Source organism: Hypanus sabinus, chromosome 7, assembly GCF_030144855.1.
Source record: "Hypanus sabinus isolate sHypSab1 chromosome 7, sHypSab1.hap1, whole genome shotgun sequence".
Taxonomy (NCBI): domain Eukaryota; kingdom Metazoa; phylum Chordata; class Chondrichthyes; order Myliobatiformes; family Dasyatidae; genus Hypanus; species Hypanus sabinus.
In genome coordinates this window covers 173,854,615-173,872,993 of record NC_082712.1, presented here as the reverse complement: position 1 = coordinate 173,872,993, position 18,379 = coordinate 173,854,615, and the positions used below count along the sequence as shown (strand labels likewise).

General features: G+C 45.8%; 1 protein-coding gene across 2 annotated transcripts in view; it reads left to right on the top strand.

Moving 5' to 3' along the window:
- The window catches only part of mapk8ip1b (mitogen-activated protein kinase 8 interacting protein 1b), a 151,326-nt gene that overhangs the window by 92,469 nt on the left and 40,478 nt on the right, over nucleotides 1-18,379 (top strand). For both annotated transcript variants that reach the window (XM_059976148.1, XM_059976147.1), the window contains exons 3-4: nucleotides 12,758-12,985; nucleotides 15,549-15,630. In XM_059976148.1, coding sequence (XP_059832131.1) covers nucleotides 12,758-12,985; nucleotides 15,549-15,630 — 310 coding nt within the window. The remainder of the gene's footprint in view (nucleotides 1-12,757; nucleotides 12,986-15,548; nucleotides 15,631-18,379) is intronic.

Below are 18,379 nucleotides of genomic sequence, written 5' to 3'. Positions count from 1 at the left end.
TTTACTGTGTCTAGTGAATATTTGGGAGTTCTTGTGCAAACTCCTCTGCATCACGATGATCAGTAAAAAATCTTCTTTTTTCGTCATCCAAAAATTATCAGTGTTGCTGGGTGGCACAATATAAATTTATAACCCTTTTCCCATAAAACTTTTTTCGCTGGGTTAAATTCCTTCTTTCTCTTCAAAAGGTCATAACTTATATCAGGATAGACAAGAACTGCTTTCCCTTCTATCATCAATGGAACTTCTTTCTGGCACATTGGGCAGCTGCCTTCAAGATCTTTTCTTTATCTTGATATCTTAAGCATTTTATCAAGATTGGTTTTGGGTTTTGATCAGGTTGAGGTTTTGGTCTTAAGGCTCTGTGGACCCTTTAGATTTCAATCAACTGGGTCCCATCTTCCATCTCCAAATTTTCCGGGATCCATTTTTGAAAAAAAATGATTGGATCCTCTCCCTCTATCCCTTCTTTAAGACCAACAATTTTAATATTATTTTGTCTACTAAAATTTTCAAGCATGTCTATTTTTTCCAACAGTCATTTTCTTTCTGATGTCCAATCAAGAATAATATCTTCCATTTTATTCACTCTATCAATAGTGTCTCCCATTATTTCTTCCAGTTTTTTAATTTTCTTGTCCATTTCTCCTGTTTTTTCACCATTTTATCAGTCTTCATATCTTTAATATCTTTTATTATTTTTAACGTTTTTAATTCTTTTAATTCATGCTTTATTTGCGCCAAAGCTTCTCTTATGTCTCCAGAATATCTTCCACCTCCAACCTCTTCCTGTTGTTCTTCTTTTATCTCCTCCTCTTCATCTGTATGTTCCAGAGAATCCGAATCCACTTCGGGTTCATTTTCACTTCACTTCCAATCGTAGCTGGGATTTGTAGTTCAAATTGCTCATGTTTGCATATGCCCTTTCCTGCGCGCACGCACAGTTCCTGTTGTTCCTTCTTGGAGACTGTTGATGTTGCCGCTGATTCCTTTTCTGTATCACTGGAGGTAAGATGCACTTGAGTCCAAGACTTCTTCATGGTGGCTGGCCCAGCTTGTACTGTCTTCAAAGTAGTAGTTTTCTTCTGTGTGTGTTTAGGAGGCATATCTAAGGAAAATCCTAAGTAGTTTAGACGTAGATTTTAGAAAATATTTACTAACCTTTCTTCACTTAAATATTAATTTATTAGTTTTTTATGGGAGAACTGGATTTCCACATCTCGATCCTACGTCATCACGTGACGTCCCCATTGCTATTATTAAGGAACAGGTGCTTGGGAAGCTGAAAAGTCTGAAGGTAGCTACATCACCTGGACTAGATGGAATATACTGAACAGGTGGCCGTAAATATCGTAGAGGCATTAGTAATGATCTTTGAAGAATCACTAGATTCTGGTATGGTTCCTGAGGACTGAAAAATTGCAAATATCACTCCACTCTTTAAGAAGAGAGGAAGGCAGAAGAAAGGAAATTACAGGCCTGTTATCCTGACTTCAGTGGTTGGAAAGATGTTGGGGTCTATATTAAGGATGAGGTTTTGGGGCACTTGGAAGCACACGATAACATAGGCCAAAGTCAGCATAGTTTCCTCAAAGGAAAACCTTGCCTGACTATTTGGAATTATTTGAGGAAATAGCAGGTAGAGAGAGTCAGTGGATGTGGTGTACTTAGACTTTCAGAAGACCTTTGATAAGGTGCCACACGTGAGGCTACTTAGCAAGTTAAGAGCTCATGGTATTACAGGAAGGATACCAGCATGGATAGAACATTGGTTGATTAGCAGGAGGCGAAGAGTGGGAAAAAAAGGGACCCTTTTCTGGTTGGCTGCCAGTGATCAGTGGTGTTTCACAGGGGTCTGTGTTGGGACAAATTATTTTTTACATTATAGATCAATAATTTGGAGGACAGAATTGATGGCTTTGTGGCCATGTTTGCAGACATTACGAAGATAGATGGAGGGGCAGGTAGTGATGAGGAAGCAGAGGGTTGGGAGAATGGGCAAAGGAGTGGCAGGTATACACTACCCCTCTGTTTTGGGGCAAATCCACATCCAACATGTAGAGGGTGTTCAGAGACCAATTGCACAGAGCATAGGAAAGGTATGTTCCAGTCCAAAGGAAGGACAAGGACGACTAATTAAGGGAACCTTGGGTGTCAAGAGAGATGATGAATCCAGTCAAGAAGAAAAAGAAAAAGTATGTAAAGTAAGGAAGCTGGAATCAAACAGAGCCCTCGAGGATAATAAAGAAGCCAGAAAAGAATTAGGAAAACCAGGAGGGGCCATGAAAGTTGTCAAGCAGGATTAAAGAGAATCCCAAGCCATTGATAACATACATCAAGACCTACAGGATAACTAGAGAGAGGGTGGGACCACTCAGGGGTAAAGAAGGGACCATTTGCTTGAGTGCTGAGGATATGTATGATGTCCTTAATGATTACATACACCAAGGAGGATAGGGAGATCAATGCTGAGCGTATTGATATGCTAGAACTTTTTGAGGTAAATGAGGAGGTAGTCCTCGGGGCCTTGTGGGATTTACCCCAGGTTATTGAGAGAGGCATGTGAAGAGATTGCTGTGCCTTGACCAATATCTCTGAGTTTTCTAGCCACAGGTGAGGTCCGGGAGGCCTGGTCATTAGCTAAAGTTGTTTTATTGTTTCTGAAGGGAAACAGAACCAAGGGTAATCCTGCCAACTATAGACCTGTGTGTCTCACATCAATGGTAGGGAAGTTACTGGAGAGAAACCTTCGGAGAAGGATTTATGAGCATTTGGAAAACCATGGCCGAATGAGGGAGATGGCGTGTGCAGGGCAAGCTGCATCTAATAACATGATCGTCATTTTGACAATGTGATGAGAGTGGTTGATGAAGGTAGAGCTGTGGATGTTGTCTACATGGTGTCTGACCCTTATTAAAATGACATTTTAAAGACTTCTAGTCAAGATTACACCAGCAACCTACAATTCCTTCGGCGACATCTTTCAGGTACCAAATCTTTCCAGGTATTTCACCTTTTCCATGCCTTCTGCCTGTTCTTTTTGTTTTGTTTGTGTTATGGAAGCTGTTGGAATCTGTGAAGTACAGTTTGAGTCTCGATTAAAGGAACCAGCATGGTGCAGTATCTAGAGAGCTGTCTCATGAAGATCAGAGATGGGGTGGGGCAAAAGGTCTGAGAACACAAGCTGACTCGCAGAAATACCAGCGACAATCCGCGGAGCTATGAGTCACTCCATCTCGAAGTGGCAAGGCAGATTGAAGCATCGAGATGATGGCGGAAGAGGTCAGCGATGGCTCCCAGCAAAGATGGTCAGCAGCCAGATCGGCACATTTGGACCCGGGTCGACCGTCTGTCTTTGCGTATGGATTGAGTTTGTGCGACTGCTGTCCTTGTATGCAGACAAAAATACATTTCCCATATTCTGAGCTTGATGTGATTATTGGACTGCACTTCATATTGGTTACCTTCCGTTTTTCAATGTTTTCTTTCTTGTGGACAATTGGCAGGTGAATGACCTGTTTATTTTTTTGTGTGTAAGAGGGGGCTTGTGGGTTTGGTGCTACTGTCTTTGTTCTCTTCTACGAGAGAGAGGTTCGGGAATTGTTTTGTGTGGGGGTTCATTGAATTTTATTGTGGCTGATTTTTGCTGCGGGTGAGGGGGGATTTTGGGGTCTTCGAGTTTTGTTTTGCTTCTTTCTCATGCTGGTCGGGTATGGAGATGATGTCTTTTCTTTCATTAGCACCCATGGTCTTTCTGTATTTACTAGCTATCAGGAGTAGACAAATAGCAGAGTTGTACATACATATCTTGTTAATAAATAAGTGAACCTTTGACAAAGTCCCTCATGGAAGACTCATCCAAAAGATTAAAATGCATGGTTCCATGGTGAACTAGCCAATCTGGATGGCCCGCAGAAGACAGAGGATAGTGGCTGAAGGGACTTACTCCAGCTGGGTCTATAATTAGTGGTGTTCGACAGGGATCTGCTGTTTGTGAAGTTTATAAGTAACCTGGATGATAATGTAGATGGGTGGCTTAGAAAGTTTGCAGGTGATACAAAGATTGGTGGTGCTGTGGATAGCGTAGAAGACTGGCAACGAATGCAATGGGATATAGATAAGTTGCAGATATGGGCGGAGAAATGGCAAATGGAGTTTAACCAGGCCAAATCTGAAGTGTTGGACATTGGTAGATCAAAAGTAAAGTACATTGTCTGAGCAAGACCATTAATAGTGTTGATGAGCAACGGGGTTTTGGGATCAAAGTTCATAATTCCCTGGAAGCGGCTACACAGTTTGATAGGGTGGTTAAGAAGGCATATGGCAGGCTTGTCTTTATTAGTCGAGGTTTTGAGTTGAAAAGTCAGAAATTTATGTTACAGCTTTATAAAACTCGAGTTCTGGTCACCCCACTATAGGAAGGATGTTGGGGCTTTGGAGAGGGCGTAGAAGAGGTTAACCAGGATGCTGCCTGGATTAGAGGGCATGTGCTATAACAAGAAGTTGGACAAAGTTGGGTTGTTTTCTCTGATGTGGTGAAGGCTGAGGGAAGATCTGATAGGGGTTTGTAAGATGATGAGAGGCATAGATAGAGTAGACAATATCTTTTTCTCAGGGTTGAATTCCCTAATACCAGAGGGCAGGTATTTAAGGTGAAAGGAGGTAATTTCAAAGGAGATGTGAGGGGCAAGTTTTTTTGCACAGAGAGGGGTGGATACATGGAATACACTGCCTGGATGGTGGTAGAGGCAAATCCATTAGGGGCTTTTAAGAGATGTTTAGATAAGCATGTGAATGTGAGGAAAATGGAAGGATATAGACATTATGTAGGTAGAAGAGATTAATTGAGTTGGCCATTTGATCACTAATTTACTTGGTTTGATGCAACATTGTGAGCTGAAGGGCCTGTTCCTCTGCTGTACACTTCTATATGCTTTGAATGTTCTAGAACTAGAGGTCATGGGTTAAGGGTGAAAGGTGAAATATTTAAGGGGAACCTGAGGAGGAACTCGAAGGGTGGTGTGAGTGTGGAATGAGCTGCCAGCAGGAGTGGTGAGAGGTTTAAGTAGGTACATGTTTGGGAGGGGTGTGGAGATCTGTGATCCAGGTGCTGGTAGGTGGGATTAGACAGAAGATTGAGTTGGTATAGATGTGATGGGCCAAATGGCCTGTTTGTGCTTCTAATTGCTGCGTATAGTTTGTGAAAGACCATTGGGCAGGTAGACTGCGATTTTCCGATTAGTCGGCAAGTGCATTGGTAATGGCCCTCCTCCTCTCTGTGAAGTACATACAGAATATAGACTGGGTTATTATACTCCATGAGATTGTAATATTTTTTATGCTGTTCCACAAATCAGAAAGAGTGATAGACTCATACCGCATGGAAACGGGCCCAATAAGGTGCAAGGACCCAGTGAGGTGGAGTGTGTCTTAGTCATTGTGCCCTTGTCATTGTTTCCTCTGGTCACTGCGTCAGAGAAAACAGAAACTGCATTGGGTGTGAGTGTAAAGCTTAATTAAACCAGCTAGCTTGGGAGTTTGGGGTGGCAGATTAGTGGATAATTGGATATTATCTCTTCTAATGCTCCAACACACTCTGCGTCAAGAAACAAACTGCTAGAGGAATTCAAATTTCAAAGAACGTTTAGTATTCGTGTATGTATACTGTATGTTACCATATCCAGGTTGAGTACCCTTTATCGGAAATTCCAAAAAGCAAAAACCTCTGAAATCCAAAATTTTTTTGAGCATTGACTTAACATCACAAATGAAAATTCCACAAGGCACTGAGCAGGCCCTTGTATACCACAGACAGTTCTGAGAACTGACCTCTCATATGTAATGAACTGACCTCTCATATGTAATGAACTGACCTCTCATATGTAATGAACTGCTAATGAAAAATAGAAAAACACTGCATAAAGTGAAAAATGAAGATCTCGATTGTGTATTGAAAGAGTGGATTTGTCAGTATATGCTGCTTAACGGTATGCTGATCATGAAGCGAGCAAAGGTCTATCACAATGAACAGAAAATTGAAGGTAATTGAATATTCAGCAGGCTGGTTGAAGAAATTTAAGTAAAAACACAGCATTAAACGTTTAAAGATTTGTGCTGATAAAGTGTCGATCATGAAGCAGCAGAGAAATTCCTTGACAAGTTTGCCAAGATCGTCCCTGATGAAAATCTAACCTGCTGAATTAGATTTCTAACATGCATCAGTACATCTGTGTGATGAACAAAGACTATGTATGTATAAGGCAAAGACTGCTTACAGGTAGCACATAAATTCAGTGTTGGAAACGTTAGCAATCCCAAGCTATTTCATTATATATTCCAAAATCCAAAAAATTCTGAAGTCTGAAACACTTTTGGCCCCAAGCATTCTGGCTAAGGGGTACACAACCTGTGCTTCCTTGAAATTCATTTTCTTGCAGGCATTTACATAAAGAAATACATTGGAGTTTACAAAAATATATACATAAAACACCAATGACCAATGTGCAAAAGAAGACAAATGGTGCAAATAAAAACAGAAATAAATAATCCTGTGAACACGAGCTGTGGAGTCTGAGTCCATGGATCGTGGAGTCATTTCAGAGCTAAGGTGCAGTGAAATAATACTCACTGGTTCAGGAGCCTGTTGGTTGAAGGTTGACTGTTCCTGAACATGATAATGTGGAACCGAAGTCTTCTGTACCTCCTGTCTGATGGTTAGTGAGATGGGAGCATGGCCTGGATGGTGAGGGTTGAGGGATGGTGTCCCACTTGAGAAGATCGAGTACTCAGCCCGGGTGCAGTCCTGGGTGAGTGCTGCATTTGTCAGAGGCCCTGCCTTTCTGGGAATGGTGAATCGGTGCAGGATGAACTAGTTTTGCCCAACATTACCAAAAGGCTGATTATATGGTTATTTTCACGCTGTTCAAATTGTCAGATGCATTTCCTGCAACATTGACGCACAGAGCAGAAATACTTTGTTGATGTAATGTGCTTTAGGGTGTGTGTGTCACATTACACAGCTGCCTCCTCATCTCGAAAAATGCCTCAGCTTTCTTTCTGGCTTTTAGCTGTCTTCAGTCTGGTGACACAGACAAAAATATCATTGCGTTATACAGAATGGAAACAGGCCATTCATCCCAGCTCATCAATGCTGATCAAGGTGCATGCATTTACCTGTGTGTGGGGCTCACATTTTCCTAAATCAGGGCTTTGCAACCTTTTTTATGTCATGGACCAATACCATTAAGCAAGGGATCTGTTGACCCTAGGTTGGGAACCCCTGCAACGTTTCCTCTCCATGTTCTTGCCAAAATGTCCCCTAACTGTAATTCGACCTGCCTCTACCACTTTCTCTGGCATCTCTTTGCATATATGCATCACCTTCTATGTGGAAAAAGTTGCCTCTTTTCATCTTGACGTACGAGGAAAACATTCAGTTTTCAGTGGGATAGAATCTGTCCTTGAGCTTGCTGTTATGTGCGTTAAGGCTTTTGTATCTTCTGCCTGATGGGGGAGGGAGAAGAGAGTGGACGGTGGGGTCTCTGATTATGTTTGTTGCTTTACTGAGGCTGTGAGAAGTGTAGACAGAGTTCATAGAGAGGAGATTGGCTTCATGATGGTCTGAGCTCTGTTCACAACCCTCTGCCTTTTCTTGCAGAACTGGACAGAGCAGTTGACATACAAAGCCGTGATCGTTTGGATAGGTTGCTTTCTATGGTACATCAATAATAACTGGTGAAGGCCATCAAGGATGTTTAGTTCAGAGGATAATTCTATGTGATAGTTGAAGGTGGTTTGAATCGTAGTGACATAGACTAGATTAGTGTAAATTAGTAGAGAAGGTTAGGGAGATTTGGCTCATCACTCAACACTCTAACAAACTTCTACAGCTGTACTGTTGAAAGTGTCGTGACTGGTTGCGTCTAGGCCTGCTTTGGTAGTTCAAGTGTGCAGCAATGTTAGAACTTAGAAACGTACAGACCCTTCATCCTGTGAGTTATGCTGACGTTTCAGCCTACGCTCAGTGGCCACTTTATTAGGTACACCTGTACACCTGGTTGTTAATGCAAATATCTAATCAGCCAATCATGTGGCACAAACTCAGTGTATAAAAGCATGCAGATATGGTCAAGAGGTTCTATTGTTATTCAGACCAAATAAACAGAATGAGGAAGAAATGTGATCCAAGTGCCTTTGACCATGGAATGATTGTCAGTGCCCAATGCCATTTGGCCCATTGAGTCTGCTCCACCATTTTATCATGGCTAATCCAATTTTCCTCTCAGCCCCAATCTCCTGCCTTCTTTCTCCCTGAATCCCTTCATGCCCTGACCATTAAAGAAACTATCAACCCCTGCCTTAAATACACGTAAAGACTTTGCTTCCGTAGCTGCCTGTGGCAAGGAATTCCGCGGATTCACCACACTCTGGCTCATGTATTGCATTGTACTTCTGCTAAGTTAGCAAATTTGTGATGGTGCTGCAAGTCAGGTTTTCAGTGCACCTGTGCCCACGTGGACTTGTTGATATGGCACTCGACTTGACTTTGACTCTGAAGTTGCTGAGATGGACACAGTGAACTAATGGTCAGCCTGTAGCTCACTATGCCACTGCACACAACAGCCAGTTGCTGAGGCAGCCATTGTCTTGTTCTGAGACAAAAGGCTTAGATAACTGACTGAGGCTGCATTTGATTCAATTCATTGCAAGTCCCCTCCCTTTGTACTCCGTCTCACAGTATTCCTGTCAATAATCCCACAATTCGCCAGGAAGTTGATGTCCACTTTCCAGAATATGAGGGTTTCTGCAGATGTTGGAAACCTTGAGCCTTAAAAATCCTCAAAAGTGAGTCTGGAGGTTGTGGAATCAGTTGAGTGTTGAGGTGAGTCAGGAGTCTGATCATTGAGGGGTAATAACTGTTCCTGAATTTGGTGGTGTTGGACCTAAGGCTCCTGTATCTCCTTTTTGATGGCAGCAATGAAAAGAGGGCATGGCTTGGGTAGTGAAAGCCCTTAATGATGGATACTGCCTCGATGTACGTTTGACAAATAAACCTAATCTGCATCTCTTCAATGTGATGCTGTGGCGAATTTCTGTCAATGGTTCTGTCACCAGCTGATTCAGTACTCCGTGCCAACCCCCATCTGGCTGTCTGGTGGGCATTGTTTGATGGTCTGCTGCAAGGAATCTTGCTTCCTTTTCAAGCTGTTCCCTAGCCCTCTAGAGGAAGCTAATTGGCATTGTCAGAGCCTCTAACATTTGCATTTGCTTTGATAGATCCCAGTAATGGTGACTGGCAGCTGCTGCACTTAAAGATGTTTTATCAGATTGTGCAGGTTTTGTCGTCTCCCTTCCCAGAGGCGATGACCAGTGTTTCCCAGAGACCATCTGCTTCCTGCTTTTCAACCCAGATTCCTCACTCTGCACATCCTCAGACCAGTGGCTGGAGGAGGCAGGGAAGTGGGTGCACCCCACCCCACCACTCCAGGCCCTCACTCCGCCGACACTTGATCACTGTCTCTCACCGGTATCCAGCAAGGCCCAGTGTATGGAACTCGAGAGCTGAGACCTGGCTATTGTCTCCACTCATTAACTTGGGGAAGTTCAAGGTGGGAGTTAATCCACTGACTGCTCCATTTGGATCAGCTGAATCCTGCATTGAGTATTAGGCACCAGAGGTGACTAGATTTACCAAATTAAACTGATGCAATGTTTCAACATTCACAAACAGTCTCCCTGCCTCTCTGCCCTTACCTCTCACCCTCTTCTGCTCTCCCTCCCTTCCACTCTCCTTCTCTTTTTCCTTTTTCCCTCTTTTCCACTCTAAAACTCCCTCTCTTGCTCTCTGCTACTCTTCCTTCCTTCCTTCCTCTCCCTATCTCTCTCTCCCCTTTCCCACTCCCTCCCCTCCCCCACTCCACTCTCCCTCTCTCTCCCTATTTCCCACTCCCTCCTCTCCCCACTCCTGCACTCTCCCACTCTCTCTCCCTATTTCCCCATCTTCTCCTCTCTCCCTCTCACATATTCTTCCACTCTCCCTCCCTCCCACACTGCCTCTCTCCTCTCTTCTACCTCTTTTCATTCTTTCTCTTTCCCTCTCCCTCCCTCTTTTCTCTACCTCTACCTCCTCCGGTCTTTTCTCTCTCTCTCTATCTCTTTCTTTCTCTTCTCTCTCTCTCCCCCCCATCCTCCCTCTCTCTTGCTCTTCTCTCACATCCTCCCTCTCTCTTGCGTGCTCTCCCTGCTCATCTTTCTCACTCTCTCTCACAGAGCTTTCTCCGATTCTGTGCAGTGGCCCCTCTGTACCACAAGATAATGAAGAGGGAGAAAATAAAAATATCTTAATTTAGAACTTAGAACTGATTATTGATTTCAGGAAGTGGAAGGAGGGGGAGCATGCACCAGTCTACAATGAAGAACGATGATGGAGAGAGTCATCAACCTTAAATTCCTGGATATTAACATATCGGATGACCTGTCCTGAACTCTAAATACTGTGGGGTACCTCTTGTGTTACCATAGAGGCGAGTCCATTGCAGTGCAGGAGGTTGTCCATGGTGTCCTGTTGCTGACGTAGGGTTAAGGTTAGGCAGGTCAATTCAAGAATCTCACTGTTCCTGATCTTGGTGGTATGGATCTTCAGGCTTCTTTACCTCCTGCAGTATGACCAAAATCGTGGATATCCTTGATCATAGATAGAAGCCAGATTTCATTCTTCTTCTAAATAATTCTGGGATCGGTGTTAAGATATTCAGCTTTCCTGGACTTTCTTCCAGATCATCTATCAGAGTTTATTATCAACAGCCAACGAGCGGTTAATGAGAATGTGGCCATGCCTAAACTTAGTAGGATAAATCTGTGGAGTGTGGGCTAGAGGGGATAATCTGCACAAATGTGGGTGTGGGGGGGGGGGTGGAGACAAATTCAAGTTTATTGTCATCTGCTCCAACTGCTCTGGGCTTTGTGTCTGAGGGCTTCAGGACGTTCACTCAGCTCTGCACTGAACTGAGGCCGAGGCTGTGGCCTGCTCTGGCTGCTCTGGGCTCGGTGTCTGAAGGCTTCAGGACGTTCACTCGGCTCTGCATTGAACTGAGGCCGAGGCTGTGGCCTGCTCTGGCTGCTCTGGGCTCGGTGTCTGAAGGCTTCAGGACGTTCACTCGGCTCTGCATTGAACTGAGGCCGAGGCTGTGGCCTGCTCTGGCTGCTCTAGGCTCGGTGTCTGAGGGCTTCAGGACGTTCACTCGGCTCTGCATTGAACTGAGGCCGAGGCTGTGGCCTGCTCTGGCTGCTCTGGGCTCGGTGTCTGAGGGCTTCAAGACGTTTACTCGGCTCTGCACTGAACTGAGGCCGAGGCTGTGGCCTGCTCTGGCTGCTCTGGGCTCGGTGTCTGAGGGCTTCAAGACGTTTACTCGGCTCTGCACTGAACTGAGGCCGAGGCTGTGGCCTGCTCTGGCTGCTCTGGGCTTTGTGTCTGAGGGCTTCAGGACGTTCACTCGGCTCTGCATTGAACTGAGGCCGAGGCTGTGGCCTGCTCTGGCTGCTCTGGGCTCGGTGTCTGAGGGCTTCAAGACGTTTACTCGGCTCTGCATTGAACTGAGGCCGAGGCTGTGGCCTGCTCCGGCTGCTCTGGGCTCGGTGTCTATGGACTCACTTTTGTTCTGAATACTGTTTGCTTGCTTTTATTGTTTAAACAAGTTGTTTTTTTTCTCTCTCTGCACGTTGGGTATTTGACATTTCTTTTCTTACGGGTTTCTTTGTTTTGTGGCTGCCTGTAAGGAGATGAATTTCAAGGTTGTTTATCTTATACATAATTTGAAATTTGATTGTGTATGCACAGGTACAATTAAAACCTGACTTGCAGCAGCATCACAGGTAAATAGTGTCAGAGATACAGCATTACAAGAAGAGCATAAATTAAACATTAATTGTACTGAATTTTTATGATAAAGAACACAATTCAATCAACAGAACACCTGTTGCTGTTCAACGTGGTCATAGTTTTTCAGAATCAGGTTTAATATCATTTGCATATATTGTGAAATTCGTTGTTTTACAGCAGAAGCGCATTGCAATAAATAATATTGCCTGAAACATCGACTGTTTATTCCCCTCCATAGACGCTGTCTGACCTGCTGAGGTAGTGATGAGAAACATAAGAGTCAAAGTCAAGTTTATTGTCATCTGCACAAGTCCGTGTGGGCACAGGTTCAGTGAAAATCTGACTTGCAGCTGTATCACAGGCGTAGAGCATCAGATACACAATGTTCACAAGAAAAAAAGAGGATAAACAGATTTTACACAATTTTTACAAGAATGAACATAATCAGAACAAAAAAAAGTCCAATTTTGGTGCGAAGTGATCAAAGTAGTCACAGTGTTACCGAAGCGCAGCAATTAGTGTTATTGCCGGTTGGTTGAGGAACGGAGTGGTTGAAGGGAAGTGGGTCTAATCTAATGGTTTCTTTGAAGGTCCAGTACAGATACAATGGGCAGAGTGGACACCTGTTGGTATCAGCCATTGCTGCTGCTGTTGTGTGTTTGTTTCAGATTAAAAGTGCTTAACTGCTTTTGACGTTTCTCTCTGACCAGCAAGGAGATTTCCTTCCAGATTAACAGGAGCAGTTGCATCATTGTCCTCGTTCACGGCCAGAAGATTTTAACCCTTCCTTGGCACTGGTTTACAATCTTAAAACGTACTTCCCTGGCACTGAATCGATTCTTACTGACCTTTCTCTGTCTGACCTTGTCCTCCCATCAGTCCCGTGTAACCCTGGAGACCAACAATGTTGCCACCACGAGCGGAAACGACACGCGCACGATTCAGGCGGAGATGCTGCAGCTGGATTTGATTGACGCTGTGGACGAGGTGGAGGAAGAGGAAGAAAACAACGGCCCACGGCAGGAGGCCAACCCTGTCAGCGTGGCGTCCTACAGACCCAAGAGACCAACAACCCTAAACCTATTCCCACAGGTTCCACGCACGCAGGTAAGGAGAAAGGGCTCAGAGTCCCTTTGCTGTTCTTCTTATCAGGGATTAAGATGACCCTGCCTTTATCTGATTATTGAAGTTTTCTGAGTATTCATTTATTCCATCTGGCGTTTCAGCTCCTAATGTTTTCCTGAGATATGTTGTTAACTGACTGATCTGGAGCTTTGTGCGTGCTGATTTTGCTGCAGACTGGGGCATCTGAATTTATGTGTTTACACGTGACAAAGGTTGTTGATGAGTTTAGTGTACGTTGTTCATATGGACCTCGGATAGGGCATTTGTTAATCCTGCTTCTTTAATCCTGTTTCCTTAGCCGGGAACTGCTTTGTAATAAAGGCAGGTCTTAAACTGTCCCAGGCACATGGCTGTTACCCCAAGAAAAACAAGACCAGCATTGTCCTAGGCAACACACACAAAATGCTGGAGGAACTCCGCAAGTCAGGCAGCATCTATGGAGAGGAATAAATAGTCCATGTTTTGAGCTCAGATCCTTCAAGAGGATTGGGAGGGAAGGGGGCAGAAGACAGAATAAGAAGGTAGAGGAAGGGAAAGCCCCACTGTGGAGCACTAGGCCATTGCTTCCTCTTTCCTATTCTGAATTCCGTCCCCTTCCTTTCCAGTCCACACGTTCCATGCTAATGGAGCTTGCCCACAAGTAACATACACAGCGTGCTGGAGGAACTCACCAGAGCAGGCAGCATTTATAGAAAAGTGCAAATAGTCGATATTTCAGGCAGAGACCCTTCATTCATGAGACCTGATGAAGGGTCTTGGCCTGAAACGTTGACTGTTCATTCTTTTGCATAGATGCTGCCAGCTGAGTTCCTCTAGCATCTTGCGTGTGTTGCTCTGGATTTCCAACATCTGCAGATTTTCTTGTGTTTGCACAACTTATAGTAACATTTTGTAAGTTATTTTAGTTGTAAATTTGACACAGGAAATGCGAACATTTATAACATAAATTGTGCAAGAAAGAATTGAAATCAGGTTTATTATCTCTGATGTATATAGTATTGTGAAATTTGTTGGTTAGTGACAGCAGTAAATAAACGTAACTTTAAGTTCAATAATAAAGAAATGAATAGTGCAAAAGAGGAATAGTGAGATTGTGTTCATGGGTTCTTGGATTGTTCTAAATTTGATGACAGATAGGAAGAAACTGTCCCTGAAATAAAATGTTATTACCAACTATACTGACTGTGGTCTCTGAGGAGGAGGTCAGGATTCCACTGATACAATATGTGGTGGAATGTGTGAAGGCACTTGTGGGCTGTCCCCACACATCCTTAGGTTGTGTTGGTTGTTAACACAAACAACATGTTTTGCTATATGTTTCGATGTGCATGTGATAAATAAATGGATCAGAATCGGAATCATTTAGAACTGGAAAGGTACTGGCATCATTAGAAGATTGGCTGACTGGCGGAGTACAAAGGGAGGGAATAAAGGAGGCTTTTTCTGTTTGGCTGCGGCTGACAAGTGGTGTTTCAGCATAAGCCTGTGTTGGGATTGTTTCTTTTCACATTATATGTCAATGATTTTGATTACAGAATTGATGGCTTTGTGGCCAGGTTTGCGGACAATGTGAAGATCAGTGGAGGAGCAGGTAGTGTTGAGGAAACAGGGAGTCTACAGAAGGACTTAGACAGATTAGGAGAATGGGCAAAGGAGTGGCAGATGGAAAGTGTAGGAAAGTGTACATTCATGCACTTAGGTAGAAGGAATAAGTGTAGACTATTATCTAATTGGGGATAAAATTCAGAAATCTGAATTGCAAAGGGACTTGAGAGTCCTCATGCAAGATTTCCTAAAGGTTCCTGATTAGTCAGGGCATCTAAAGTTACAGGGAGAAGGCGGGAGAATGGGGGTGACTGGGATAATAAATCTGCCATGATGGAATGGCAGAACAGACGTAATGGACTCAACGGCCTAATTCTGCTCCTATGCCTTGTGGAAAAATCCGTCAGTGTTTCCCTGAGTCAAAGTGACAGTATAAAGCAGCTTAATGGTCTGGTTGGTCACAGAAACGCCTCTAGTGAGGAATACCATTCGACCTGGTTTCATTTATTTACAGCGAGAAGTAGGCCCTTCTGGCCCTTTGAGCCATGCTGTCCCCACAACCCCTGACAAACCGTATTAACACTAACCTAATCACAGGACAATTTGCAATGACTATTTAACCTACCCAGTACGTCTTGGACTCTGGGGCAAAATCGCAGCACCCTGGAAAAATGCACACATTTAACGGGAAGGACGTACAGAGACTCGTAACAGAATTCTGTTGGATTTGAACTCCATACTCTGGAATGGCCCGAGCTGTAACAGTGTCGCACTACCTTGGCACCCAACCTGGGGTGAGGGCTGTCCGAGCTCGATTAAGAACCGCAGCAGCCCTCAACCCAGGTTTCTGCCTCACGTCAACAAGGTTGCTCCGCTGGAAAGATCTGCATAGTTTAGCGTTGCCTGGCAACCTATTGAAGGGATATCGTGTGGCCTAGTGTGTCAGCTGCCTCTCCCATTCCAGCCCAACATGTGACCTCTTTTGTTTATCTTACTGCAGGACACACTGAACAATAACTCATTCGGCAAAAAATACAGCTGGCAGGAAAGAGTCTCGCGGCCAACCTCCCCGCTCAAAACAGGTATGTGTTCCCCCGGTGCAGGCTCCCTGGACTTGTCCGTTCTGGATCTGAAGTAGTTGCAAGTCAAAGAACTGCAGCCAGTTCACTAATCCAGTAGAATTCCAGTGTGTGGGTTTATTTAAAGGGCTGGTTTGAAAGAGAACATATCTATCATTGGGAGCTAGTACCGAAGCCTTCAGTGGGGTAAATTCTACCCCAGAGCATGGAGAGCCTGGCAGCTGGTGGTGGCCAAGGGGAAAGGTTGGTAAGGGTGGAGTGTAAAATTCAAACATGGGGTGAAGGCATGGCCTGCACTAACAGGGTGGTGGCCAGGACTGGGGTAGGAGGAGGAGAGTGGGTATGGTAGGAGCAGAGAAGGGGGGGGTGGGATAGGAGGAGGAGAAAGGGTGTGGGGTCACAGGAGTAGAGTGGGATTGGAGTTCCAATTGGGAGAGGGGTCAGGAGGTGAGGGGGCTGGGATTGGGGGAGGGGAGAGGTGATTTACCACGGGGGGAATTGTTGGTGATGTTACCAGTGGGGAGAATTACTAGGGAGTTACCGGTAGGGAGGACTGTTGGGGAGTTACCAGTGGGGGGGGGATTGTTGGAATGTTGCCGGTGGGGGGGATTTTCAAGGAATTCCTGGTGGGGGGGATTGTTGGGGAGTTACCGGTGGGGGGGATTGTTGGGGGTGTTACTGGCGGGGGGGGATTGTTTGGGAGTTACCGGTTGGGGGGGATTGTTGGGGAGTTACCGGTCGGGGGGGATTGTTGGGGGTGTTACTGGTTGGGGGGAATTGTTGGAGATGTTACTGGTCAGGGGGGATTGTTGGGGTTGTTACTGGTGGGGGGGGGGAATTGTTGGGGAGTTACCATTTGGGGGGGATTGTTGGGGATATTACCGGTCAGGGGGGATTGTTGGGGGTGTTACCGGTGGGGGGGAATTGTTGGGGAGTTACTGGTCGGGGGGTATTGTTGGGGATGTTACCGGTTGGGAGGGATTGTTGGGGATGTTACAGGTTGGGGTGATTGTTGGGGAGTTACCTGTGGGGGGGGGATTGTTGGGGATGTTACTGGTGGGGGGGGATTGTTGGGGATATTACCGGTGGGGGGGAATTGTTTGGGATATTACCGGTCAGGGAGGGATTGTTGGGGGTGTTACCGGTCAGGGGGGAATTGTTGGGGATATTACCGGTCGGGGGGATTGTTGGGGGTGTTAATGTTTGGGGGCGATTGTTGGGGATGTTACCGGTCAGGGGGGATTGTTGGGGGTGTTACCGGTCAGGGGGGATTGTTGGGGGTGTTAATGTTTGGGGGCGATTGTTGGGGATGTTACCTGTCAGGGGGAATTGTTGGGGGTGTTAATGTTTGGGGGCGATTGTTGGGGATGTTACTGGTTGGGGGGATTGTTGGGGATGTTACTGGTGGGGGGAGGGTTGTCGAGGATGTTACTGGTGGGGGGGGATTGTTGGGGATATTACCGGTTGGGAGGGATTGTTGGGGATGTTACAGGTTGGGGGGATTGTTGGGGAGTTACCGGTGGGGGGGGATTGTTGGGGATGTTACTGGTGGGGGGGAATTGTTTGGGATGTTACCGGTCAGGGAGGGATTGTTGGGGGTGTTACCGGTCAGGGGGGATTGTTGGGGATATTACCGGTCAGGGGGGATTGTTGGGGGTGTTACCGGTCAGGGGGGATTGTTGGGGATATTACCGGTGGGGGGGAATTGTTTGGGATGTTACCGGTCAGGGAGGGATTGTTGGGGGTGTTACCGGTCAGGGGGGATTGTTGGGGATATTACCGGTCAGGGGGGATTGTTGGGGGTGTTACCGGTCAGGGGGGATTGTTGGGGATATTACCGGTGGGGGGGATCGTTGGGGGTGTTACTGGTCAGGGGGGATTGTTGGGGATATTACCGGGCAGGGGGGATTGTTGGGAGTGTTAATGTTTGGGGGCGATTGTTGGGGATGTTACCGGTCAGGGGGGATTGTTGGGGATGTTACTGGTTGGGGGGATTGTTGGGGATGTTACTGGTGGGGGGGGTTGTTGAGGATGTTACTGGTGGGGGGGGATTGTTGGGGATATTACCGGTCAGGGGGGATTGTTGGGGATGTTACTGGTTGGGGGGATTGTTGGGGATGTTACTGGTGGGGGGGGATTGTTGAGGATGTTACTGGTGGGGGGGATTGTTGGGGATGTTACTGGTGGGGGGGGTTGTTGGGGAGTTACCAGTGGGGGGGAATTGTTGGGGAGTTACTGGTCGGGGGGTATTGTTGGGGATGTTACCGGTTGGGAGGGATTGTTGGGGATGTTACAGGTTGGGGGGATTGTTGGGGAGTTACTGGTCGGGGGGTATTGTTGGGGATGTTACCGGTTGGGAGGGATTGTTGGGGATGTTACAGGTTGGGGGGATTGTTGGGGAGTTACCGGTGGGGGGGGATTGTTGGGGATGTTACTGGTGGGGGGGGGATTGTTGGGGATATTACCGGTCAGGGGGGATTGTTGGGGGTGTTACCTGTGGGGGGGGATTGTTGGGGAGTTACTGGTCGGGGGGTATTGTTGGGGATGTTACCGGTTGGGAGGTATTGTTGGGGATGTTACCGGTTGGGAGGGATTGTTGGGGATGTTACAGGTTGGGGGGATTGTTGGGGAGTTACTGGTCGGGGGGTATTGTTGGGGATGTTACCGGTTGGGAGGGATTGTTGGGGATGTTACAGGTTGGGGGGATTGTTGGGGAGTTACCGGTGGGGGGGGATTGTTGGGGATGTTACTG